Source organism: Pongo pygmaeus, chromosome 5 (genome assembly GCF_028885625.2).
Source record: "Pongo pygmaeus isolate AG05252 chromosome 5, NHGRI_mPonPyg2-v2.0_pri, whole genome shotgun sequence".
In the NCBI taxonomy this organism is placed as follows: Eukaryota; Metazoa; Chordata; class Mammalia; order Primates; family Hominidae; genus Pongo; species Pongo pygmaeus.
This window is the reverse complement of record NC_072378.2, coordinates 138,954,853-138,981,636: the sequence shown is the minus strand read 5'-3', so window position 1 is coordinate 138,981,636 and position 26,784 is coordinate 138,954,853. Positions and strand designations below refer to the sequence as shown.

Genomic DNA, 26,784 nt, shown 5'->3' with positions numbered 1-26,784 from the left:
CCCTGGGTGTGACTCTGTCACTTATAAGAGTGTTGCTGTGTTTGATTTGTGTATACCAGCAATCAAGCTGATAGAGTTGAAACAGTATTTGCTATGACATAATAGCAGGGGCCTTTTATAATATTGTCCCCAAATCATGACAGTTGTGTTGCATTTGAGATTTATACCTTATAAGGATGCACTTCTCTGCATCCCCGATGCCCAAAGCCATGTTTGTTCAAGGAGCCTGGTCCCCAGTTTCAGTGGAGTAGATGAGGTTGAACAGCAGTCCCAAGATGGCAGGGTTTCCTCCTAGGAACTGTTATTGAAAGGGAAGAGGTAGAGAGAGGAGGAAGGAGAGAATGAGTGGGAGAGAGCAAAACTGAGAGATCCTATTTCTCTGGGTAGTCGATTTGGGTGCTTGGGCTGAAATCAAGATGTTGGCCTGGTTGATTCCTTCTGAGGGCTGTGAGGGAAGGATCTGTTCCAGGCCACTCCCCTTGGCTTGTAGATGGTCGTCTTCTCCCTGCGTGTTTTTACACTGTCTTCCCTCTATGCATCTGTCGCCGTGTCCAAATTTCCCCATTCAATAAGGACCAGTCATACTGAATTAGGTCTAAAATAATTTAACTTGATGACCTCTGTAAAGACCCTGTCTCCAAATACGGTATTAGGGTTTAGAACTGCACGATCTTTTTTCAGAGGACACAATTCAACACCTAAGAGGTGCTCTAAGCCACTGCCTTGCTGTATGGACTCGGAAGTACAGGAAGGTGATTTCCAGAGAGAAAAAGTAAGGCACAAATGACATGGAAAGAAATGACTTCACAGATTGTTGACTCTTTCCCATTTTTCCTGGACATGAGTTGTATTCCTAACCTTGGATTCAGTGAGCTAGCATTGTGGGCTTCTAACATGTTCCCATTGCTTAAATGTAGTTGCTGTTATGTTTAGCTAAAAAATGCTAACTAATATGATAACCAAATTGGAACAGGCATTGTAGTATGACACTCTAAGGATCTGGGTGCTACCTGCGGGTCTTGTGAAGCCATCACTGGTTAGATGAACTGGAAAATGGGAAGCAGGAAGAACTATTAGAAGCCCATTCTCATGGAATTATGAGGTAAGGGAGAGTAAGGAGGAATGGAACCTGTAGATTTTTGTTCTTTTTAGAGTACCTGTTGCTGTACAAATCCTTTCATTTAACTGGGGCCCAAATTAAGGACATGGATTAAAGAGATTCAAAGAGGGAGAGGGAGGAACCCATGTTGACTTAGAACTTTCTGCCTTGGCCGGGCGCGGTGGCTCACGCTTATAATCCCAGCACTTTGGGAGGCCGAGGTGGGCAGATCATGAGGTCAGGAGATCGAGACCATCCTGGCTAACACGGTGAAACCCCATCTCTACTAAAAATACAAAAAAATTAGCCGGGCGTGGTGGTGGGCGCCTGTAGTCCCAGCTACTCGGGAGGCTGAGGCAGGAGAATGGCGTGAACCCGGGAGGCGGAGCTTGCAGTGAGCCGAGATCGCGCCACTGCACTCCAGCCTGGGCGACAGAGTGAGACTCTGTCTCAAAAAAAAAAAAAAAAGAACTTTCTACCTTAGGCAGTGGGGTTGATAGGTTTGGTGTTAACTTGACAGAGACTGTATTTGAGGAAAGACAGAATTCTGATTTGGAAATGTTGAGTTGAGGACATAGGCATCCAGGAAAGCTGGGCATGGTGACTGAGGTGTCGGTGCTGAAAGCATTTTTGGAGAATCATTGTAACATGTTATGGTGGTGGAAGCTATGTTGACTGGAAGCTATCACCAGGGAAAAGAAGAGAGAATCCCAGAAAGGGCCATGTATAAACATCACCTTTGGAGGTGCAGTCTGAAGAAAAGGGTCAGCAAAGAAGATGAAAGCAAAGAAGCAGTTACCTGATGTAGCAGTGAGGCTTAAACACACTCCGCAGACATTTATAATTTATAAGTATAGTGGGGGCAAAAGTTGTGAAGTTGTGTTGCTGTGGGTGGAGGCAAGAATTGTGCATAAAAAAAAATGGAAGCATGGCTGGGCATGTGGTCTTGGCATTTTGGGAGACCAAGGCAAGAGGACCGCTTGAGGCCAGGAGTTTGAGACCAGCATGCGAAGCATAGCGAGACCTTGTCTCCATGGTGAGTGGGGGAAGCTACTCTGGAGGCTGAGGTGGAAGAATTGCCTGAACCCACGATTTCAAGGCTACAGTGAGTTGTGATCACACCACTGCACTCCAGCCTGGGCAACAGAGCAAGACCCTGTCTTTGAAAATAAAAACACAAAACAATAACAAAAAAAATAGAGGCAACAGCATAGATTGTTCCTTCAGGATTTCAAGAAGAATAGAGAATGACTGCTTGAAAGGAAGGCAGGATGGAAGAAATATTCCCACAGGAAGGGGGAAGCCCACATTCCTCCAGATAAATGCTACTTAAAATAGCCACTATTTATGGAGGCATGCGTAACGTGCAGCACTGACTAAATGCTTTATATACATTCTCCAAGCTGCCCCTTCACTCACGCGTGGAGCTTGAGAGGAAATGCCAGGCAAGTTACCAGATCCTTCTGTGTCCCTCAGATTCATACAGTTTATACAAGATCAAACCAATTAAAAAGCTCAGGTCTATCCAAATCTAAAGCCACCCCATCCCTCCCTGAAAAATCTCTCTATAACAAAAATGAATTCAGAGTATCAGCTAAATACAAAAACAAAACAAAACAAAACAAAAAAACCCTGGAATTAAATTCAGCTCATCTCTTGGAAATTTTTAAATGGGATTTGCCAGGCATTCTGCATTATTGAATTAAGTGAATGACAATAGGCTAAAAAATAAATGTAGAAATGGCAGTAAGAGGCAGAGGGGTCCTGCTTGGTTTGGAAAGAAATTGATCTGGGGTTAGACGTCAATGAAATAATAGGAGTGAAACTTCAGTCTTCCTAGGTGGCAATTTGGGGAAAAATATCAGGTAATAGAAAGCTAGGCCAGCACTTTCCATAAGGTCTCCAATACTTGTCAATACCGAAAGGAGAACAACTAAGCAATGTAGATATGAGTGTCAGAAAGCAAGAAAGACATGAGTTTTAAACCAGACTAGGAGATGAGAAAGTCAAAGATGAACAAAGGAAAATAAAATAGAAAGGAGAGAGTGAAAGAGACCCTTCAACCCCCTCAAACGACCACTATCAGTAAGAATGAAAGGGACAAATTCCATTTATTCATTAGTGAATTCCATTAATTAGTTCTCCATTAGGTAACGTTAATACATGCCACATCTTTTATTGTATATATAAAAGGGTATGTGTAAAATAAAACCATGCATTTCACAAATTTCAAAGTTACGTACCATTTGTTGTAATCATGCCCACTCACTCACATTCCACTGCCTTCCTGTCTTCCTGAGTGTTAACCCCACTAAGATCAGACCACGTGTTGCCCTCCTTCATCCCTGGGTCTTTAGCAGTTAGTTTCCTCTCTACCTGGTGTGTGGGGCCCTCAAGAAATACACATTCATCCTATGTGTTAATTCATTTCCACTTAATGCAGGAAAATTAAGAGATTGAGGTCTTCATTAGAGGATTTCAGATACCCTATCAACAATTCACTGACTCAGTAAAATACATACTTTTGTTTTATCTGGAGTTGGAACTAAGAAATATGAAATTGTAAGTTTACATTAGATTTCCACATTTTTAGAATGTTGTCTGTTAACCCTTAGCTTTTGATTACAAATCTGCATTTCTCTTACTTTTAACCCCAAATGACCTATTGGTAAACCTACTAGATACTTTTATATTTAAATGTAGCTGTCAGATTGATATAAGGCTATATGTGACATAAAAGAACAATGTTTTTGTTTTTTTTGACACAGGGTCTTGCTCTGTCGCTGTGGCTGGAGTGCAGTGGCATGATCTTGGCTCACTGCAACTTTTGCCTCCCAGGGTCAAGCTATCCTCCTACTTCAGCCTCCTGAATAGCTGGGATTACAGGAATGTCCCACCACACCTGGCTAATTTTTGCATTTTTTGTAGAGATGGGGTTTCACCTGGTTGGCCAGGCTGGTTTCCAGTTCCTGAGCTCAACTGATCCTCCTGTCTCAGCCTTCCAAAATGTTGGGATTACAGGCATGAGCCACTGTGCCTGGCCATAGCAATGTTTTGAGTTTTTTTGTTTTTTAATTTTTTTTCTAACTTTTAATTGAAAGATAACATTCATGCAGGGAAGTGTGCATACTCATTGCTTTCAGGTGTGCTGAGGCTGACTTTTCACAGTAGAAGGTGATTGGTTTGTCCTGCTGCTTACAGGTACTTTACCAGCTCATAATGTTCACTTCTTGGTCTCCCTAATGTGCAGCTGCTAAAGGAAGCAAGGAGTCCACACTAGAATAACCAAAAAGGAACAACATGTATCTGGGACCTGGAAGTGAGGCATATGGTGATGTTTGATTTGAATTTTGGACTAAAGTTCTGTGATGATTAATAGCACAGGCAGCCAAATGAAAAACTTGTCAAATCAATAGTTATATAGATTTTACTATTAAAAGGAAATAACAGTATCTGAGATGGAATTAAAATTTCCAGGTTCCTAAAATCGTTTCCTGTAAATTCTTTGTTCTTTAGGCTATATGACACCAGATCAAAACTTCGGAAACTTACCAGCCATTTTTATGGATTGATGCTTCATATGCCAGCACTTAATTAGGCTTTTGTATTCTATTTGCTATTTGCAGGTCTTAACTTTTTGTTTTTCTTTTTGAGACAGAATCTCACTCTGTCGCCCAGGCTGGAGTGCCATGGTGCGATCTTGGCTCACTGTAGCCTCTGCCTCCCAGGTTCAAGCAATTCTCCTGCCTCAGCCTCCTGAGTATCTGGGATTACAGACGTCCGCCACCACACCCGGCTAATTTCTTATATTTTTTGGTAGAGACAGGGTTTCACCATGTGGGCCAGGCTGGTCTCGATCTCCTGGGAGGTCTTAACTTTTGATTGCGAGGCGGAAACCCTGAGCCACTTCACACTCTGCTTGAGAGAGTTTTTCTGTCACGCTTAACTCATGCAAGGTGGGAATGAATAATTTGCTGCTGCCGCTGCCTCTAGAGACTATTTTAAAGGATTATCTCATGGAAGCTTTCAGAACTCCCCCCCCACCCCCGCCAATTGAATGTGGGTGAGAAACGGATGTGAACTTAAAAACTTACCAAGCTTGGTTCACCTCTTAGGAGCAGCTCTGCTTAAATTAGCTGCATTGAGCTCCTCGATGTCCTTTTGCGGCACTGCTGATTCTTTCAAGAACCTTGGCTACATTGCCAAATGTATCACTCCTTTATAATCTTAAGTGTTTTAACAAATGAAATACAGTTCAGTTTCTGCACTTGGTTTTAAATGTCATGATGTGTCTCAGCAATCCACTTAGTCCATCAAAATCACATTTTACTCATCCACATAATCCTCTTAGACTGTTTCTGGATTTATTAAGTGCTTTTCATGCAGTTGATGAAAAAGCTTTCATTTTAAAAATAATTTCCACATGACGCTGGAGGCCTCCCATTGTAGTTTAACAATAGTTGAGATGTTGTATTGTTTATTCAAAACTGCCAAGTAGCGTCAGTGCTGGTGGATGGGAACCCTGGATGGAATGCTGGGAGAGCCCTGGGGAGGTAATTTAACCTCTTCGTTGTTCAGTCCTGATGTCCAGTGGGTTTCAGCAGTGTGTCTAGGTTTACTCCATTGTCAGGCAGAGGTAGATTCTGCCTCCTCTGCCCCTTTGCCTTCCTTGGATAGACCGTTGACTACTGGAAGGCGTTCAGACCATTACCTTTCTATGCCTTTTCCTTTGCATGAGACCTGCAAAGGAAAACATACTTTCATCCTGGATATTTTTTGGTTTTAGCTTCCAAGTAGGGGTTATGGCCATTTTTTCTCTTAGGGTTGGGAAGAAGGGCAGTGTTGGAGGGGAAGAGACCCGGAAACACCACCATGCTAATAATGAGGAGAAAGTCGGGCCATATTGGAGTCCCTCTGCTAATTATATAGCTCGTGGAGCATAGGTGCAAGGGTGGCATGGCAGCCTCTGGACCCCTCACTTTCCACTTTCTCTTACCCATTGTCTCCATAGGACTCAGTGTTTTGTTTCCGAAGTCTTTCAACTTCACCTGTATGCTATGCTATTCTTATCCATTCATTGTACATAAATATCTTTTCTGCTGATTAAAAAAATTCAAGAAAGGAAAGAGGGAGAGAATCTTTTTGTAATTAATTCCAGGTTCCCCTAGGATATTGAAGTTATTGAAATTCACTTTTGTAAAAAAGACTTAATATGTCTGTTTTAAAAAAAGAGATAAGGTGTCACTCTATTGCCTAGGCTAGAGTACAGTTACAGGATCACAGCTTACTGCAGCCTAGAACTCCTGGGGTGCAAGTGATCCTCCCACCTTGGTCTCCTGAGTAGCTGGGACTACAGGTGCTTGCCACCACACCCGACTAATTTTTAAATATTTTTTGCAGAGACAAGATCTCGTTATGTTGCCCAGGCTGGTCTCACACTCCTGACCTCAAGTGACCCTCCTGCCTTGGCCTCCCAAAGTGCTAGGATTACAGGAGTGAGCCACTGTACCCAGCCTGTATCTTTAATTTTAACTCTCTTCCTCTTCTTAGTGGCTGGTCCTTTTCCTGACATATACTGCCTAGAGACTGTATGCATAAAATAGCTCAAGTAAATATTATTTAGAAAGAAAATGGTTTTCAAAAAATCACTTTTTATCTTCTGTAGGTGATTGACGTACTTAGAAGACCTGCAGAGGCCTACACCCTGTGATGTATATTGTACAGTAGGCTTGGCTTCAGCATAGTGGGAATCGCTGGTTTTGAATTTCTAAAGTGACTTGCAAAGGTCCAAGACATATAGTGAAATGTTGAGTTGCAAATTAGGGTCATATGTTGAATGGGGCTTGTGCTGGGGAACAGGGTCTAGGCTCACGTGTGAACCAGCAGCCAGCTAACCACAGCAGGCGGCCCATGAACGATTTTGTGGTGCACTCCTTGTTTTAAGCACTTTGCTCCTTTCAAAGTACATTTTTCTTTCTTTGTGAAAATCATCTAGAAAAGAAAAAGTCCACTTCTGAGTGAGTGATACAGAGAAATCTGTAAACTTGGGGTCTCATTAAAATCTTGCTATGTAGCCCTTTCCTTGTCAGTGTCAATGTGCTCAATTTAAAGTACACACCCTCTCAATTATTTGTCTATTGTCTAGCTCTTCCTAGGAAGCAGACGAGTGGTTTTCAGCTCTGGGTGCTGCTTATTGGGAATCGTATTGTATTTTGTAGATTTGGCAATGGGCCAATACATCTGTAGAGTGAAAAGCTCCCTAGGTGATTCTGATCTACAGCCATGGTCAAAAAACATTGAAATAGACAAGTGCATGAAGATCAAAGAGTTGAGGGAAAATAACGACGTCACGTCAGTCCCCAAGAACAGGTACAGGGGCTGTTTTTGCTTAGAGCCAGGGAGCAGTTGCAGAAGCCCCGCGAAATTGGCAGTCCTATTGGCAGTAAGTTAAGCTCTCAAGGATTTAGTTCTGCGTAGCTTCATTCTCCCAAATGACTGAATAGATACTCCCACCTTGTCCTGAAATAGTTGTGAATGAGAGTCTAACTGTTCTTTGCTACTGAATACCAAAAATACTGGTACTTTAGCCAAACGCTTTCTCTGTTGCTTAGAAGCTGCTGAATCAGTATAGTGCATTTCTCCTATTTTATCCACATCCCCCAACCACATAATTAATGTGATCAAAATAAACTGACCCCCATCACATCCCTGGAAATTTACAGCAACATTAGCATGTCAAAGGCTGGGAAAGTCCTGTAGTGAACAAGACAAAAAACCTTTTAAAAACTTTGTTTGCCCTAAGCTTATTTGCATAGGAAGATACTTTTTGCTCCTATACCTACAACTGAACAGTTTTTCCTTAACACCAGTTTGGGAAAAACTGGCCAAGTCACTTTTTGATTCAGCAGTTTTCTTAGAGTTAATTTCTGACAGCTGAACCTCTCTTTAAAATCCTCTTTGAAGTTGGACTGAATTAACAAATGGAAGGCTTGGCAAAGCGGTTTACTAATTCATAACTCTATCCCTCAGCTTTCTTTGTGTTGCTAAATACTATAATCTTTGACCTGAAAGGAAGAATACTGCTAACAAGTAAATATTTAAAAGGTCCCATGAAATATAATGTGCATGAGTTTGTGCCTAGGGAGACCGTCTACTGGAAGAAAGAAATGACTCACTTTTCATCTCCTAATGAAAGTGAGTTTGTTGTTTTACAGTAGGTTGAAAGGAAGTATTTTGAGTGCTAAGGGCTAGATTTCCTTTTATTTTTAAATTTAGTTAGCCGTTGGCCTCACTGATTTGAGGGTTGCGTGTTAAGTCATAATTCCTAAGTGCGTTAGCACTCTCTCTGTATGAGTGAATTAGCATGATTGTGAATGAATGAACTCTGTGCTACCAAAGCCCAGCATTTGGAACAGTGAGAGGAAACGGAAACGTGACTCACTGATGTACTTGAAGACAATCAAGGGGGAATCACGAACTTCAGAGCCAGACCTGAAGCATGAGAGAGTGGGCAGAGCCTGGACTGGGGCAAGGACAATGGGATTCTAGTCCTAGCAGTGCTCCTGACTGCCTCCGTGTCAGTGCTGGAATCACAGAACCCATCTCCCTCCTATGAATAATAGGAGATGTGAATTATTTGTCACTTGGATCATTTCCAGTTTCAAGATTTGATGAGTCTTTGAATTCTACTGACTGTCTGGTTTATGTGGAAGTGGGTGTGTATGTTTTAATGGCTTTCAGATGGGATTCATCAAGGCTCCATTAAATAAACTTTATTTTTAATTTTGAAGTGAACTGCTGTGACAGAGTTTGGCTAGGAAAGTCCATAACAGAAAACGATTAAGCAAGTAAACTTTGACTTATAAGGCTGTGGGCAACTGACTTCCTGTGGCTGTGGGATTTGATATATAGAATGATATATATGTGATGCTTTTGGAGAAAGGTTAATTATTGTCTACAGGCAAAAGTTTTGCTCCATCACAATTGCTTTAAAAAGCTGAAATAGCAGCTCCTAGCCACCCTGTTTCATATGTTTTACGATATTTAGAAAATATTTAGACCAGCCCACTAAAATATATCCACACACCTTTTTCCTTGAGGGCAATTACCTGCATACTTGTCAGTTTTCACTTTTTAGTTCTGGATATGTAGGGTTTTTTTTGTTGTTGTTTTTTGGTTTTTGGTTTTTTCTGTGGGACAGTCTCGCTCTGTCACCCAAGCTGGAGTGCAGTGGAGCAATCTTGGCTCACTGCAGCCTCCACCTCTCGGGTTCAAGTGATTCTCATGCCTCAGCCTGAGACTGTAGTAGCTGGGATTACAGGCACCTGCCACCACGCCCAGCCAATTTTTGTATTTTTAGTAGAGACGGGGTTTCCCCATGCTGGCCAGGCTGGTCTCAAACTCCTGGCCTCAAGTGATCCGCCCGCCTTAGCCTCCCAAAGTGCTGGGATTATAGGTGTGAGCTACCGCGCCTGGCCTATGTAGTTTTTACACGGTCATTTTTGTATATGAAGAATCTTGTGTTCTATTTTCATTCAGTTGTTTTCTTTCATGCAGGCTAAATTGACCTTGAAATGTGGGTGTGGGACCTATTAGAAATTACCTGTGCAATCTTGAAAAGTGATAATGTGAGTATTTAATATTGTGTTTTGGGGAGCAGGAAACAGTGTAGTTTTCTTGAGGGTGATAAATTCTCTTTAGTTTGATTATAGCTATGAGAATGCATTTATTGTCATGGAATAATTGAGCAAAAAACCCAAAAAACATTTTCAAATGGGAACTTTCAAAGTTAGAGTCGTCTCCCTTTATCCATGAGGGATAGGTTCCAAAACCCTCTGTGGATGCCTGGAACCATGGATCCTATGGAACCCTAGATACATTATGTTTTTCCAATCTGATAACTGAGTAGTCTGTTCAGTAACTCAGGAGAGTGTGTCCACAGTGTGGACCCGCTGCACGAAAGGATGATTCACATGCACCTGCAGGGCTGGACAGAGCAGGACGGTGGGAGATTTCATCACGTGACTTAGAACCACGCTCAATTGAAAACTTACAAATTAGCTGGGCAGGGTGGCTCACACCTGTAATCCCAGCATGTTGGGAGGCTGAGGCAGGCAGATCACCTGAGCCCAGGAGTTTAAGACCAGCCTGGGAAACACAGGGAGATAGCTCTACCAAAACAAAACAAAACAAAACAAAACAAAAACCCAAAAATCAGCCAGGCATGGGGGCGTGTACTTGTGGTCTCAGCCACTCAAGAGGCTGAGGTGGGAGGATTGCTTGAGCTCTAGAGGTGGAGGCTGCAGTGAGCTGTGATCAACATGCCACTGCACTCCAGCCTGGACAACATTGTGAGACTCCATCTCAAATAATAAAAGAAAAAAAGAGAAAACTTATGAATTGTTGATTTCTGGAATTTTTCATTTAATGTTTTAGACCACAGTTAACCTCAGGTACCTGAATTCAACTGCAGAAAGCAAAACTACAGATAAAGGGGAGGGACTACTTTAAATAATATTTGAAAACTTTCATAATTTTATCCCTTTTTCTGCAACTTAAGCCACAGTATAATATTTAGTACCAGTGTTTCCCCCCTTGATAACTGGTATCAATAGCCCCTTACCTATTCCTTTTGCTGATTATATCCTGCAAATTCTCAAGTTCAAAAAGGTAGGTCTGGGTGCCTCCTGAGTGCTCCGTGCTTGCCCCGTACAGTCACTAGGTGGCAGTATTGCTGTTCATTTTCTTGAGAGGAGGCGATTCCCAGAGGATTGCCTGACATTGATGGTCAATACACAGGCCTGCTGAAATCAGAATTAGAACCCAGCCCTGCCTGATTCAAATATTTGTGCTATTTGCCTCTCTCTGTGTTGTTCCAGCATATTTTTGAGAGGGGAAAGGAAAAGACTAAAGCTTTGCTTCTTACATTATCCAGTAAAATTTTACTGACCATCCACAAAGTTAAATTTTTTCTTAAGGAACTGATTATCACTGATGGACAGGAGAGGTGCCAGTGTCTGACATCAGTAACCCATGGTGCAAAGGAGGGAAATCCCGTATGACCAGGCTTCCTGGTACTATGCCGGTTCTCCCAGTGGAGAGGGTAAACAGCCGCTTCAGGGGGCAGGGATGATGCTGAAGAGGATGGAGAACTGAGGAGTCCATACAGACGGGTTGTGGGGGATGAAATGGAAGGCGGAGGAGCTTGGGTTTCATGAGGTAGAGGCCCCGAGACAGCAGTTTGACAAGATCAGGGCTGGAGTTGGTGGTTGATTGGGCAGGATGTGTAGGCCAAAAGGAAGAACCAGAGGGAAGAGGGGCAGGGGCTTTCCTCAGGGAGTGAGGGGAAAGGGAGAAAGGAGGGGCTTGACTCTTTGTAGTTTTATGCAAAGGGAGGTTATCTTTGAGTTTGGGAGTGAAGGTGGGAGTAGACTTCAGGGAAAACCTAAAGGTTTGGAACAACCAGAGCAACATGAAAGGTATGAGTAGGCCGGGCACAGCAGCTCACGCCTGGAATCCCAGCACTTTTGGAGGCTGAGGCCAACAGATCACCTGAGGTCAGGAGTTTGAGACCAGCCTGGCCAACAAGGTGAAACCCCGTCTCTACTAAAAATACAAAAATTAGCCGGGCATGGTGATGGGCACCTGTAGTCCCAGCTACTTGGGAGGCTGAGGCAGGAGAATCGCTTGAACCCAGGAGGCAGAGGTTGCAGTGAGCCGAGATCGCACTGCTGGACTTCAGCCTGGGCAACAGAGTGAGACCCCGTCTCAAAATAAAATAAAATAAAAGAGTAAAAATATTGTAGAAAAACACTAGAGGCTGGCAATCAGGCTCAGAGCCAGCCCGGTCAGCACATTCAGTGTCTTCATTTGTGAGGTGGCAGGATCAGTGTGGATGATCAGTGTGGATGCCAAGGTGCAAGGGCCAAGGAAGAGGGAGTGCTGGGGATGCAGAGGCTGGGGCTGTGCTGACTCAGAGGAGCAGCCGGCTGAGGAGAGGCGATTTGCTCTCTGATGTAGAGGATCAGAGGTTGTCAGCAGATTGAAAGGAGCATATTATCTAGAAAAAGAGATTGAAGATGCAAAGGAGGAAACCAATTCATTCCTACTGCGAGAAGGAGGTGGAATGAACAGGACAGGGAAGGCATAGATGAGGGTTTAGGGTAAAAGGAGGCTGGGGAGGGTGCAGGTAGAGAGACTGTCACAGGCGACCCTACTGAACCCTCTGTGTGCTGAGCAGTGAGGGGCAAGCGAGTCTCTGCCAAGCCTCTACATTGCTGCCTACCCTGAGCACGTGGTGGAAGGTGACTCCTCACCTGTGAGCAGGTTATGGCAGTGCCGTAGTGCACAAGCCAGCCAGGCCCCCGCTTGGCTGGTGAGGCCCCCAGGTGATTCTCTGGTTCTCTTCTCACATACTCTGGTTGTCTAGGGTGGGCCCCGGGTCTGTATTTTAATAAGCACCCCACATCATTTGGGGATCAGGTCATCTGATATGGCCCCTGGGATACTGGCACGCCCTCTGTGCTTGCCCCTTCACGCCTCACCCATACTGTCCTATGAACGCACAGGACGCACTTCTGAGTGTTAATCTCCAGGTTGTTGAAGCTAATGGATACTTGATTGCTTTCATTTTATGAGCCACCCTCAGGTTTTAGTTGGATGCAGGATCCTTTGCGGGTTCCTACTGGAATTTTGGCGGGTGTTAGGATACAAATACTCCTTCCCTGAAGGTCCACCCACCAGTTCTCTTCCTCTGCCTGTTTTTTTTGAGGATGGGTTGTTCTGTTCTGCCACCTGATGGTCAACTACAGGCACTGCACGTCGTGTTCTGAGGGTGGCTCCATAGAAGGCGGGATTTCAAACATGATTTTCAGTGGGGTGTGTGGATGAGGTAAAAAGTCTTATTTCGGACAGGTGGGGATACCAACCACGATACTAACAAGAAGCCGTTAAAAGTCTTATTTCTAATAGAGCCATCTGCTCTAAGTCAAACCATTTACCTTTAATGTTGTAATATAACAAAGTTAATTTCCTCTTCTCTAGAGCTTTCTTTTCACCCAAACTGTTAAAATTTAATGACAACAACACGTTTTAAGAGATCAGCTTGCTGTATTAATCTCAGAAGGAATGTTTTCTAATATGCCAAGTGTCTGTTCTATGGACAGATGATTCTGGTGATTCAAGTCAGTGGTGAAGACAGATAGGTTCAAGCTCCATGCTGTTGGAGGGGTATGACCTTGGAAAATGGCTTTACTTAGACTCAGTTTGTTTTCAGTGTAGTTGCAGTGTCATTATTTTATTTTTTATTTATTATTATTTTTGAGATGAAGTCTTGCTCTGTCACCCAGACTGGAGAGCAATAGCGTGATCTCGGCTCACTGCAACCTCTGCCTCCTGGGTTCAAGCGATTCTCTTGCCTCAACCTCCCCAGTTGCTGGATTACAGGCACACACCACCACACCTAGCTAATTTTTGTATTTTTAGTAGAGATGGGATTTCATCATCTTGCCCAGGCTGGTCTTGAACTCTTGACCTCAAGTGATCTGCCCGCCTGGGCTTCCCAAAGTGCTGGGATTACAGGCATGAGCCACCATGCCCAGCCCAAAATCTTTAATTTATAACATAGTCCAACACCAGTTATTCAGCACATAGGGAATTATAGCAGGGTATAGCCTACACTTGAGGTACAGTAAGTAACATCGCTTAAGAAGTAACAAAGTCACTTAAGAATTAATATGTCAATATATGTTCAGACTGGTCAACATGGTGAAACCCTGTCATTACTAAAAATACAAAAATTAGCTGGATGTTGTGGTAGGTGCCTGTAATTCCAGCTATTTGGGAGGATGAGGCAGGAGAATCTCTTGAACCTGGATAGTGGAGGTTGCAGTGAGCCAAGATTACACCACTGCACTCCAGCCTGGGCAAGAGCAAGACTCCATCTAAAAATAAAAAAGGTTTGACACTATTAACTTTTTTTTCTTATTTATTTGTTTTTGTTTTTAGAGTTGGGGTCTTGCTCTGTTGCCCAGGCTAGAGTGCAGTGGCACAATCACAGCTTCACTGCAACCCTGAACTCCTGGGCTCAAGTGGTCCTCCTGTCTCTGGCTCCCTTGTAGCTGGAACTGTAGGCATTCACCACCACACCCAGCTAATTTTTAAGTTTTTTTTTTTGTAGAGACTGGGACTTGCCGTGTTTCCCTGGTCTTGAGCTTCTGGCCTCAAGCAGTCCTCCCACCTCAGCCTCCCAAAGTGCTGGGATTACAGGTGTGAGCTAACATTCCTTGCCTTTTCCCCCTATTTTGAAATTAACTCACTTTTAACTAAGCATTTTCTTATCAACTTTAACCAATGGTGTGTATTTTATGGAGCGATTCAGTGCCTGGTATTTTTCTTCTGTGTTCATTTTTTTTTCCCTAGAAAAATTATCAGTGAAACAAACTTTAGGATGGAACATGAGAGAGAGAGAAGTTTGAGCAAATTTGGAGTTTTCAATTTTTTAAATTTTTCAGTCGTTTAAAATAACTGACATTCCTTATGAGGTAAGGTAGCTATATTTGTGCTATTTTTGTAGTAATTTCTTTTAACTTGTCGGAATTTCACACTCTTTGAACCATTCCTTGCCTCACATCCTTTAGTGAAGAAAAATATGCCTCACAACTAGGTGAAATGACACAAGTTGGTCACTTTTAGAATTGTATTATTACAGGTGAGACTTGGTGCTCACTTCGTTTCCTCATAATTCTGGCATGAGTGAAATATCTCCCTGATGGGAAATATTTTCCTGACGGGAATCTGACTCTCAATCCCAGCTCACCTCCTCCTCCCTGTACACACCAGGTGTAACTAATCATCTGCTTCCAGCCTTAGCCAATCATCTGTGCTGGTCCACCAGCCACATGTCTATTTCAAGGACTGCTCCCGCTGTTGCTGAAAATAACCTATCAGTTACTGAGTGCTAATAATGTGCATTTATCACTTAGTTTTCATAGCAACTCTAAGAAATAAAGGCCCAGGTGTCGTAGCATGCCGGGGTTCAAGGAGAGAAATGAGAGCCAAGGGTGAGTACAGCTGTTAAGGCCCTGTGGTCCTTACTCACACAGGTGCATTTTGCGGCAGCTCTGTTGGAGTTCTTCCTGTGTTTCAGGGAAATGCCTGCGTGGCTGGGCTGGGAGGAGGACGATTAGGAAGGAGAATCTCTGGAAAAAATGTCTCCGTTTGTGCTTGCCAGTCTCCATCAGTCCACTCCAGTCTGATATCAGTGGAAAGGGCATGGTGTTTACTTTGTAGAGGTACTTCGTCCTTCTTTGAAGTTCTTCTCGATGGCATATCTTCTATAGCATATAATGGTAATAGAAGTTGTCTTGATTTAACATACCCAGTTTTGATCCTGGGGAACAAGTGTTTCAACCTCAAATTTCTGAGTGTCGGAGTATCTTAAGTGTTCTTTAGGACTTTTTTCTCTACATTTCTCCTTATCGAATGAGTTCATTACTTTAAGACTGTAACAAAAGTAATTGCACAGGGACCACTGAAGTAGTCATTATTAAATTGGATTCCCCTTCACTAAATAGCCCTCCTACTTATGGATTTTGATGACTGTCGGGAGAGTTGGCAGTGCACATGGCTGTAAAAAAGTGTTGAGCTGAAGAGGAAAACATACAAAGATAAAGTCATCTTAAATTTTTTAAGTTTTAAAAGAGTGAAATTTTAATAGTATGTGAGAGAAACACAAACAGCTATGCCCTTAATCAAATTTGCAGATTGAATATAGAAACATAGAGATCAATTTTTAGATATGTCCAGCTGTGAAGTGTTCATTTAATTACACAAACAAGGTTATAGGAAAAGGATGAGGTGAATTAGTTTATAAGAGATACCAAGTCTATGATTCCTTTAGTTGCAGAGTGAGTGGAAAGTTTTTAATATTATTTTATTTATTTATTTACTTGAGATAAAATCTTGCTCTGTTGCCCAGGCTGGAGTGCAGTGGTGCATTCATAACTCACTGCAGCCTCAAACTCCTAGGATCACGTGATCTTCCTGCCTCAGCTTCCTGAGTAGCTGGGACTATAGGCGAGCACCACCACACCCAGCTCATTTTATTTTTTGTAGAGACGAGGTGGGAGGTGGGGTGTGGGGAGTGTCTCCCTTTGTTGTCCAGGCTGCTCTCCGACTCCTGGCCTCAAGTGATCCTCCCACCTTGGCCTCCCTCATATGGCAGATTGAGTTGTTGCAGTGGGGACTACAGAGTTGACAAAGCCTTAAAATATATGCTGTCTGGCTCTATATCTAATCAAGCCGGATTAGATTATGTGGGGGAATATCAAAGGAGGTCCAGTAAAGAAACTTGAGTTCATCTGTCAGGAGAGAGTTGAACATGATGATGAACAGCATATGATGGACCAGTGCAGTTTAACAAACATCAGTTTAGTGCTTACTGTATGCCGGGTCCTGGGCACACAGTGACAAAAGCCTCAGTTCTTTCTCTTGGGTGGTTTACAGTCTGGAAATGCATAATTTCAGATGCGACGGGTGAAGCACAGCATCTCTCTGCGTGGGGTGTTACGGGAACACATAGCAGGGGTACCTCACATAGCCCAATCCCCGAGGTCAGGAATGGTGTTTTTGGAGCCTTTAACCCTTGGTAACTTGCCCAAGTAGGTGCCTGTGGTAGATGAGATTCAGAAATATTCACCCCCTGCCCCCACTTCCTTGGGTGGGTGGAGTTATTTCCCTGCCCCGTGTTGCTGGGCTTGGGCACATGACCTGCTTTGGCCAGTGGGAAGTGAGCAGCCCTCCTGCCTAGGAAGCTTCTGCAGCTGAGCTTGTGCTCTCTGGTGCCATTGCCATGGAAAAGACAGGCTTGGACTGGCCTGCTAGTCCTAGGAGGGGGAGGGACACCTGGAGGTCACCGCCAAGGTGACCAGCCATCCTTTGTACCCAGGACTGCCCCCATTTTAAAACTGCAGTTCCATGTCCCAGGAAATTCCTCATTTTCAGGCACACGGGGACAGCCACCTTGGAGCAAAGCCACCTTCAGCCGAGTTCAGCTGAGATTCACTGCCCTGCAGATGACCCACTAGCTTGTGAGAAATTGTAAGTGATGACTGCTTTAAGCCACTGGGTGTTGCAGGAGTTTGGGAGGCAGCAGTAGTTAAGTGATACAGGACCCAAAAAACATTTGCTTATTTGAATGGAGACAGCTCCCGGCAGAAGTTTTGAAGGGTGAGTAAAAGTAAAGCTGGTGGAAAAGATGAGAAATGTTCCAGAGATGGAGAAGATAAAGAGTCAAGGGCCTGGAGGTGTGAAGCGTGGTGTGCCTGGTGGTAGGGAGGACAGATTGAAGGTGCACAGCCAAAAGCAGGTCGCCCAGTTCCCAGGACATGGCAGTATCCCAGGGGAGACACCCGCAGGCTGTGGCCCTCAGCACAGTTAAAGGGAAGGCTCCTGACTTGGGGTTGGGCGGATGCTCAGCTCAGGACCTTAGGTGAGATACTTCATCACATTCTTCCTCAGTATCTTCACCTATCAAATACATCTATACTACCAAGATGGCAGCAGTGATCTGTCTAGAACAGGGTGACTGAAAGCAACTGGATCATTATGACTATTTGCTTACTGGTTTCAAAATTTTTCGGAGTTTTTTTTGTCCCATCTCTTTTTTTGGTCCCATCTCTTTTTTTTCTGTTCTTTTAAAAATATTTTACATTCTCATTCATGGTCATCCAGTTATTCCTCAGGGGAAAAGGGATTTTTTGGTCTTGAAATGGAGTGCTCTGAAATTGTTGAAGATTATTTATAGTATTCCATTTACATATTCTCAGTGATTGAAAAACTGCTCTTTAAATTAAGGCCACTTTGGGCCAGGCACGGTGGCTCACACCTATAATCCCAGCACTTTGGGAGGCTGAGGCGGGCGAATCACTTGAGGTCAGGAGTTCCAGACCAGCCTGGCTAACATAGTGAAAGCCCGTCTCTACTAAAAATACAAAAATTAGCCAGGTGTGGTGGTGTACGCCTGTAATCCCAACTACTTGGGAGGTGGAGGCTCGAGAATCGCTTGAACTTGGGAGGCAGAGGCTGCAGTGGCCGAGATCGCGCCACTGCACTCCAGCCTGAGCAACAGAGCAAGACTCTGACCCAAAAAAAAAAAAAAAGAAAAAGTAGAACTTCAAAATCTATTTTTTTTTCCTCATTCAGAGCATTCTGATATAACAGAGTAGACTGCAAGATTCAGAAAGTAAGAGCCTGAGGCCACACTAACCCAGTGTCACTGCCTCACAACACTTGGTGTAAATGCTTGCAGATCCTGCTTTGATTTTTTTTCCTGATTTTTTTTTTTTTTTTTGGAGACGGAGTCTCACTCTGTCGCCCGGGCTGGAGTACAATGGCATGATCTCGGCTCACAGCAACCCCAGTCTCCCGTGTTCAAGTGATTCTCCTGCCTCTGCCTCCCAAGTAGCTGAGATTACAGGCACACATGGCCATGCCCGGCTAATTTTTGTATTTTCAGTAGAGAAGGGGTTTCACCATGTTGGCCAGGCTGGTCTTGAACTTCTGACCTCAGGTGATCCTCTCACCTCGGCCTCCCAAACTGCTGGGATTACAGGTGTGAGCCACCGCGCTCGGGCCTGTGAAAAATTTCTCTAAATTGCTAGTTGTTGGCAACTTAAACTGCCTCTACTCATTCCCCGTTAGGCCTAGTCTTCCAAACTTTTGCTTTTATAAACAACACCAAAAAAGGACGGATAAAGAATTAGAAAATATGAAAAGCATAAGAGTGCAAAAAATCTCAGAATTCTTACAAAATGAACAGAAATGCTTAAAGATAGAGCAGGTTGCAAAACTCCCATTGGTATTCCACTGCATCAGTTTCCTACGGCTGCTCTAAAAAACCACCACAGACTTGGTGGCTTAAAACAACGGAAATTTATTCCCTCATAGCTCTGGAGGCCAGAAGTCTGAAATCAAAGTGTTGACAGGGCTGCACTCCCTCCAGAGTTTCTAGGGAAGATCCAGTTCTTTGCTTCTTCCAGCTCTGGTGGCTGAATCACTTCAATCACAGCCTCTGTGGTCACATTGCCTTTTCCTCTTGTGGCTGAAACCTCCCCCTGCTTCTCTCTTTGAAAGGACACATGTGATTGTGTTTATAGCCCACCCAGCTAATCCAGGATAGTCTGCATCTCCAGATCCTTATCTGAATCATACCTATGTATCTTTTTCCCATGTCAGGCAACATTTATAGATTTCTCTCCCTCCACCCATGCTAATACTTAAAGAACTGGTAATTGTGGGGTTATTAATTTTCTACCAAGTTATTGTGTTTGCCAAACGATTGTGTTGGCCAAATTCAGTGGCGTACTGGAGCCAGCACGTACTGACTGTGGGAGCCAGTTCTTGAATTTCAAGATTTTAGCAGGCTGGTTGTTAAATTGTTGGTAGCTTGAAAGTGGCCATGATGGGAGCCTTTATATCATGGAAATTAGCAAATATGTATTATAAGTCATGGCTTCCCACGTCCCTCATCCCCACCCCAGAGAGCCAGTTTACTAACACATCACTGGTTGGCTAAATCTGCCAACCACTAGAAAACTCAGCTAGAGAGTACCTCTCATCCCGAAGAAATTACTCAAGCCCAGAGGCTTGACTCAGGCCTACTACTTGTTTCTTGTATTTCTTTTTTTGCAGTATGTTGAAAGTAACTGTGCATATCTGTCTCCTACAGCACATTTTATGCTCCTCTAGGGGAGGGCCCTATCTTTTGTGCTTTAGAATCAGCCTGCCTGGCCCATCTCCTAGCAAGAGATCAATCAGTGTTTGAACTGATCCCTGTAACTGGGCTCTTTGCCATTTCTGGAGGTGATGCACATACTGATGCCTAGCTGCAATAATTCTAAATATATGTATTTGCATTTCTGTCTCTTTCCTTGTTTGGAAACATGCTCGATGTTTTTGCTTCCTGGGTGCTCCTGATTAAAGAATTTTAGTTACTTTATATTCAATTCTGTTAATAGATTATTAAAAGTAAGATTTATCTGCTTCACTGGAAATCACTTCTTGTATCAAGCAATGTGTCACATCTATTTAGCATGTAGGGAGTAGCACAGTAAAAGTAGGCTGAATTGATAAAATGTTAAAAGTCAGATATATTCGGTGTAAGCACTATAGAGCCATAGTGAGTATAGTTTTAAAGATAGAGTTAAATAGAATAAATGCTTTAGAAGGTCACGTAAGGTCGACTGGAAAATTCTTTGTAATTTTTTAAACATCTACTAGGAAAAACTGATATAAAAAAATTTTTCCACTGGCATGGAGCAATTCAATTCACCTAGCAGAACCCAGCAGATCCCAGCCTGTGCGTGGATTATCAGGTAGAATGTGGGCTGCTTTTTGGTTTGGCTCACTGTTGATTGCACTGGGCTGGCCTGGATCATTGGATTCTGAAGTTTTCGTGGGTGGAAGCAGTGACGATGTCCTAATAAATGAAGAAAAGCATACGCCTATCAGTTAATAAGCTTCTTTCTTCCCACAGTGAAACAGTATGGCCATATGAATGGGATTTTATTATTAACCCTTTAATTCAGATTGTATACTTTTTGCCAGTTTATTCATTTTACTTTTGCTTTTTGTGATTTAGTGATAAAGGAATGATTGCTATAAAGGCCTAATTATCTCCTTAGCTGAAGCTTGTTAAGATCAAAATAAAAAGGTAACATGGAAATGATGGATGGTTCCATTTTTTCACCCTGTCAACCAACATTGGCTAAATGCTGGCTCTGTGTAAGGTATTATAAGGCAGGGGTCCCCAAACCCCGGGCTGTGGCTTATTAGGAACCAGGCAGCTCAGCAGGAGGTGAGCTGTGGGCAAGCGAGCATTACTGCCTGAGCTTCACCTCCTGTCAGCCGGGCAGCGGTATTAGATTCTCATAGGAGTGCGAACCCTGTTGTGAGCCATGCATGCCAGGGATCTAGGTTGCACACTGCTTATGAGAATCTCATGCTGCTGATGAGCTGAGGTGGAACAGTTTCATCCTGAAACCACCCCCTACCCTGCTGTCCATGGAAAAATGGTCTTCCATGAAACTGGTCCCTGGTGCCAGAAAGGCTGGGGACCACTGCTATAAGGGACAGGAAGATGACAGATGAGCTTCCTGGCCTCAGGGGCATTATAGTCTAGCACTGTGCTAACTTAAACACGATCTGTGCACTAGCATCACTTGGGCGCTTCTAAGAGTTCAGAATTTCAGTCCGTTCTCCAGACCTGAATCACACTCTGCATTTCAATAAGATCTCCTGTGATTTTAAGTGCTTAATACAATTTGCAAAAAAACCCCAAAAAAACAAAAAACTGGTTGAGTAGATTAAAAAAAAATAACCACAGTGATCACTGGAGAAGCTATAGGAAAGGTATCAAGAACAAAGGAAGTCATGATTTTTAAAAATATTTATTTGGAATTTTATTTTGATCTCAGAGTAAGTTTGCCTTTGGTCTTCTTATATTAGAAGAATCTCAAAGTTGATGCTGTTTTAGGGTTTCTTGTAATCTGAACTCCTTAGATTGGGGACATTTTCTTGGTGGAAGTTGGTACAGATGTCGCATTCTTGGTTATGCATTGCTTACCAAGCCTCTGACGTCCATGTTCTCTGTCAGTGGCAGCTTCTTCCCCAGCGACATCCTTTATCCCCTTGCACCTCAGGGGACTGAGAACAATAATCTGCCATATTGCTCCTGTATCAAGTGATCCCATGGGGACAGTGCAGCTAAGTCTTAGGATGTCAGACCTGTTCGCCCTTTTCAGGCATGAAGACTTTGAAAGGTGGGAGTTGGGCTGGTGGTGATACATACGCATAAATGTTTGTGTTGAGTCTTTCCCTTTGAGGGGAACAACACTATTAATTCCATTGAAGGCACTGTGGCTTTAAAGCCAGGGTTTAATGAGAAGTCAGTGCTTTTCCTTCTTTTAAGTTTTAAAGCAGTGGTAGTTGAGGGCAACCTGAAAACGGAACCGGCGCTGATTAGGTAATTAGCTGTGTTTTGCCTTCCACGACTTCTTTCTAGAGTACAATCACTTGTTTCATTCCTTGGTGGGTGGAAAGGTGGATAAAGGAAGAAGGATTTAATGTGCTATGGGGAGTGTGTTTGCTGTGGTCCTGGGGCTAATACGGTTTGGTTGTTTTGTTTTTTTAGTTATAAATATCTGGCTCAAAGTATTTACTTTTGATATTGAGATAAGCTTTCATTATTCGTGTGTACCAATTACCTCATAGAAAGATTTCCATTTAAGTGTACTTTTAAATTATTCACAGGAGATGACAGTTGGAAAACCTACTGTACACTGTCCTAAGCTAAAGGTCCCTGTGGGTTGTCTGGGTGATTCATGTGGTAATCTGATGAGAGGCACCCTTCACTGCTCCCAGCCCAGGCAGGGCCACTTCAGAACGTGACACCATTGAGAGCAGTCCTTTTCTCTGTTCTGTGATTCTCTTTGCACCTTTGTCTCTGTTCACATGCCTTCTGTTTATGCGCCTCACTCCCAGCCAAAACAGCCAACCCCAGTGGCTCTTGCAATACAGCCGTGTTTTCCCATTGATTTCTAACTTCAGGGTGCTGCCTCTCTTGTTCTCTTTTCTAGGTTTGACTGGACAGGCAAGCTACACATGGAAATGAAAAGTCACAGTGCTCATTTATGGCCTGTGAGGCCAAAAAACTGATGGCACTTGAAATTAGTTCCTATTTTTGGCTGGCATTTTACACAGATGGCGAGTAGAGCAATTACATGCCTGGTTGCGTTGAAAGGTTTGTCTAATCCTATATCCTGTCCTCTTTAACACTTTTTATTAAGTCTCCAACTTTCATTTATGATAAACTCCTTTTTCGGGATGCCAGTGTATGTCGAAACATAAAATATTGTGTCTTATGGCAAGAACCTTCCAAACATATTCAGTCTATTCCTTTGACTCTTGGTAGAAGCATAGATAAATCTTTCCAAATTGATGGGCATTTGACTTAGGAATTCCCAAAGGAGATGATTCTAGAACTTCCTCTAGTAATTTATTCTGGTGCCTCCAGTTTTTATGGTTAAATTTTCCTTAATGTATTACTTAAATCATTTCTGAAATATATAAAGTAATATAGAATAATTTCTTGTCCCTTTGTCAGCAGTGATGGGTAAGTGACCCTCAAGTGCGGAGAACTTAGTATAAAAGATGCAATTGATCATAAACATGGTGTAAAGATCCACCTGGAGGTCATTATGCAGGGTCTGCTCCTCCAGCCATTTCAACCCTGGGGCTTCCGTCCCGCTGGTGAAGGAGGGGGGTGCTGGCCAAAGGCAGCTGCGGCAAAGCCCTTCCACAGAGGCTCTGCCTTTTATTCCATGAGCCCTCATTAACTCCCACTAAACATGTAATTTAAACAAGCCTGTTTATGTGATTCCTAAGGCCTGAAGCTCAGCAGTGGCAAAGTGGTAGGAAGGGAGCAGTTATTGGCACATGTGATGACAGCAGAAGTTCGAATTTGACAGCCTGACAGTGAGAGGGAGGGGGCAGCCCAGCACGGTAAGGAAGGCAGATAAAATCTGTTCAGCACGTCTGTCTCACATGGGGACAAGGCAGTCTAATGTAGGTTTTCCTGGGGAAAAATAGCTACATTAAGATATTTTCATTACTTTGAAGATTATAGCTGAAGTTATTTTTTTAAAAAACCAATTACTGTAAAAGTTGGATTTGCAGGCAGGGAGCGGTGGGTCATGCCTGTAATCCCAGCACTTTGGGAGGCTGAGGCGGGCAGATCACCTGACATCAGGAGTTTGAGATCAGACTGGCCAACATGGCAAAACCCTATTTCTGCTAAAAATACAAAAATTAGCCAGGCATGGAGGTGCGCGCCTGTAGTTCCAGCTACTTGGGAGGCTGAGGAAAGAATTGCTTAAACCCGGGAGGCGAAGGTTGCAGTGAGCCAGGATCATGCCACTGCGCTCCAGCCTGAGTGACAGAGTGAGACTCCGCCTCAAAACAATAAATAAATAAATAAATGTAGGGATTTCTCCATGGCAGGCTTATTGTGAAGATTAGCAATAATATACAGGAAGCTTTTGGCGCAAAGTAGCCTTGGCCCTGCTGCCGGGAGGGGCTGATTTGTATGGCTCTTGGGTTGATAATCCACATAACTAAAATGTGGGGTTCATCGTGGTTGCTAAACAAATATAGCTTGAATGAATATAGTAGCTTCTTAAGAAGCCCACTTAGGATGTTCTAAGCTAATTAGAGTATATATCTAATATGCATAGTTAAGATCTAATTATTACCTACAAAGCTGATTTAAACCATTATATTCTCTTGACCAACAGGAACTCTGATCCAGTTGTAAAAGTAGTTAATTTATTTGACTTTCTTAGATAAATGAAGATTTAATAATCAAGGCCCAATATAACAGAAATATGGACTAGCCAGTAGACAGAGAATTGGTTATTATGCAAACATATCCCTAGGTCTTATGATTTGTGGGTGCACAGTTTCTGGAAATCTGGCACACGTGGGCACTTACTTTGAGGGAGAGTCATGAGTCTAGTCCCTGAATGGACTAGTTATCATTTTGGCTGCTTGGCAGGAAATGTTCCTTTAGCTTCTCCTATTAACCCTTTCCTTGAAGTGTACAGGGATGGGGGCACTGGAGGAAAACACGCCAGTTACTAATGATACCAATTCACCTTTGCTGCTGTGTGTATGCACACTCCATGGAGGGGGAGTTGAGGAAAGCACTCAACAGCACTTCTGGTAAATAAAAAACAGCACTTGGGCCAGGCACGGTGGCTCATGTCTGTAATCCCAGCACTTTGGGAGGCCGAGGCAGGCAGATCACCTGAGGTTGGGAGTTCGAGACCAGCCTGACCAACATGGAGAAACCCCGTCTCTACTAAAAACACAAAATTAGCTGGGCGTGGTGGCATATGCCTGTAATCCCAGCTACTCGGGAGGCTGAGGGAGGAGAATCACTTGAACCCGAGAGGCAGAGGTTGCAGTGAGCCGAGATTGCACCATTGCACTCCAGCCTGGGCAACAAGAGGGAAACTCCGCCTCCAAAAAAAGAACACACAAGGTTTAAGCATATATATAATTTTTTATTTTTATTTATTTCTTTTGAGACAGGGTCTCACTCTGTTGCCCAGGCTGGAGTGCAGTGGTGCAACCACAGCTCACTGAAGCCTCGATTTCCTGGGCTCAAGCGATCCTCCCACCTCAGCCTCCTGAGTAGCTGGGACCACAGGCAAGTACCACCATGCCTGACTTAACTTTTTTTTCTTTTTTTTTTGGCATTATTTGTAGACACAGGGTTTTGCCATGTTTCCCAGGCCGGGCTTGGACTCCTGAGCTCAAAACGATTCATCTACCTTGGCCTCCCAAAGTGCTGGGATTACAGACGTAAGCCACCGTGCCCAGCCAGATATTTTTAAATTAAAAATGCAGCTGCGGGATGTAGAGAGTAGGGAGAAGAGAATTGTGTTCATTATTTGGGTTCCATGGCTCCTTTGAGAGTGCACAGATGTGTGGCAGGGGGTCTTGTGAACCAGTGAAATGGTAAACAGCATTTGGGGTGTTAATGGATTTCTCTGGTGAGATGGTCTTTTTTTTACTTTTCCTTTTATATTTTGAGACTCTCAAAAAGTGTTTTCTACTCAGAAGGAAGAGAGTGGATGTTCGATGTTAGCCACTGGTGTTATGCACAACTATTTTACCTTTGCCTTTATAATGGTAGTCAGCCGGGCACGGTGGCTCATGCCTGTAATCCCAGCACCTTGGGAGGCCGAAGCAGGCGGATCACAAGGTCAGGGGATCGAGACCATCCAGGCTAACATGGTGAAACCCTGTCTCTACTAAAAATACAAACACAAAATTAGCCAGGCGTGGTGGCGGGCGCCTGTGGTCCCAGCTACTCGGGAGGCTGAGTCAGGAGAATGGCGTGAACCCGGGAGGTAGAGCTTGCATCAAGCCACTGCACTCCAGCCTGGGCGACAGAGCAAGACTCTGTCTAAAAAAAAGAAAAAGAAATAATGGTAGTCAACGTGGAGATATTATTGCAATTAATAACTGAAACAGGCCCAGAGCACTTGGTGATGTAGCAAGCATCCCTGGTAAGTGTGTGAATCTCTGATCCAAGTGGTGTCGGATGCAGCCTGGTCCTCATTACTGACTTCTCTGTGTGACATTGGGTATGAACATACTTTCTCTGGGCCTGAGCTTTCCTATCTGAAAATCAAGGAGTTTAAACTATGTGATCTCAAGGACTCTTTTAGCTTTTAAACTGAGGCTGCTTTGTAGCTTCTCCCTTAGTAGTACCTGTTCTCTGTCATTATTTACATGGTGTAATATGAACTGCCTATCTTAGTAACACTTTGTAGAACTTCTGACTATCTTCTACAAGTATTCCTGTCCCAGTAAGCTTGTAGAGCCTTCTTCTTAAAATCTCAGTGAATTGGAGTACATGTATGATGCAAAATCCTGGTTTAAAAATTTTTAATCAGTTTATTTTCTATTGCAGTTCGTTAATTTTTATGTATTTGATCGATGCTGAGTGAAGCAAAGTGCTACAGACCTAGTTCTCTACTCGTTGCTTATTTGCCTTACCCCAAATAACGCTTGGGAGAAGGAGATGCCGACCCAAGTCTCTATGATGGAAAGTTGCA

General features: G+C 43.4%; 1 protein-coding gene across 4 annotated transcripts in view; it reads left to right on the top strand.

Moving 5' to 3' along the window:
* Positions 1-26,784, top strand: part of NHSL1 (NHS like 1) — a 276,666-nt gene that overhangs the window by 95,462 nt on the left and 154,420 nt on the right. The window contains exon 1 of one of the 4 annotated variants that reach the window (XM_063666650.1): positions 15,132-15,159. The exons of the other annotated variants lie outside the window; for them this stretch is intronic. Within the exon in view, the coding sequence (XP_063522720.1) occupies positions 15,147-15,159 (13 nt within the window). The 5' untranslated portion in view covers positions 15,132-15,146. Of the gene's footprint in view, positions 1-15,131; positions 15,160-26,784 lie in introns of those variants that run through there. 4 annotated transcript variants of the gene reach the window in all.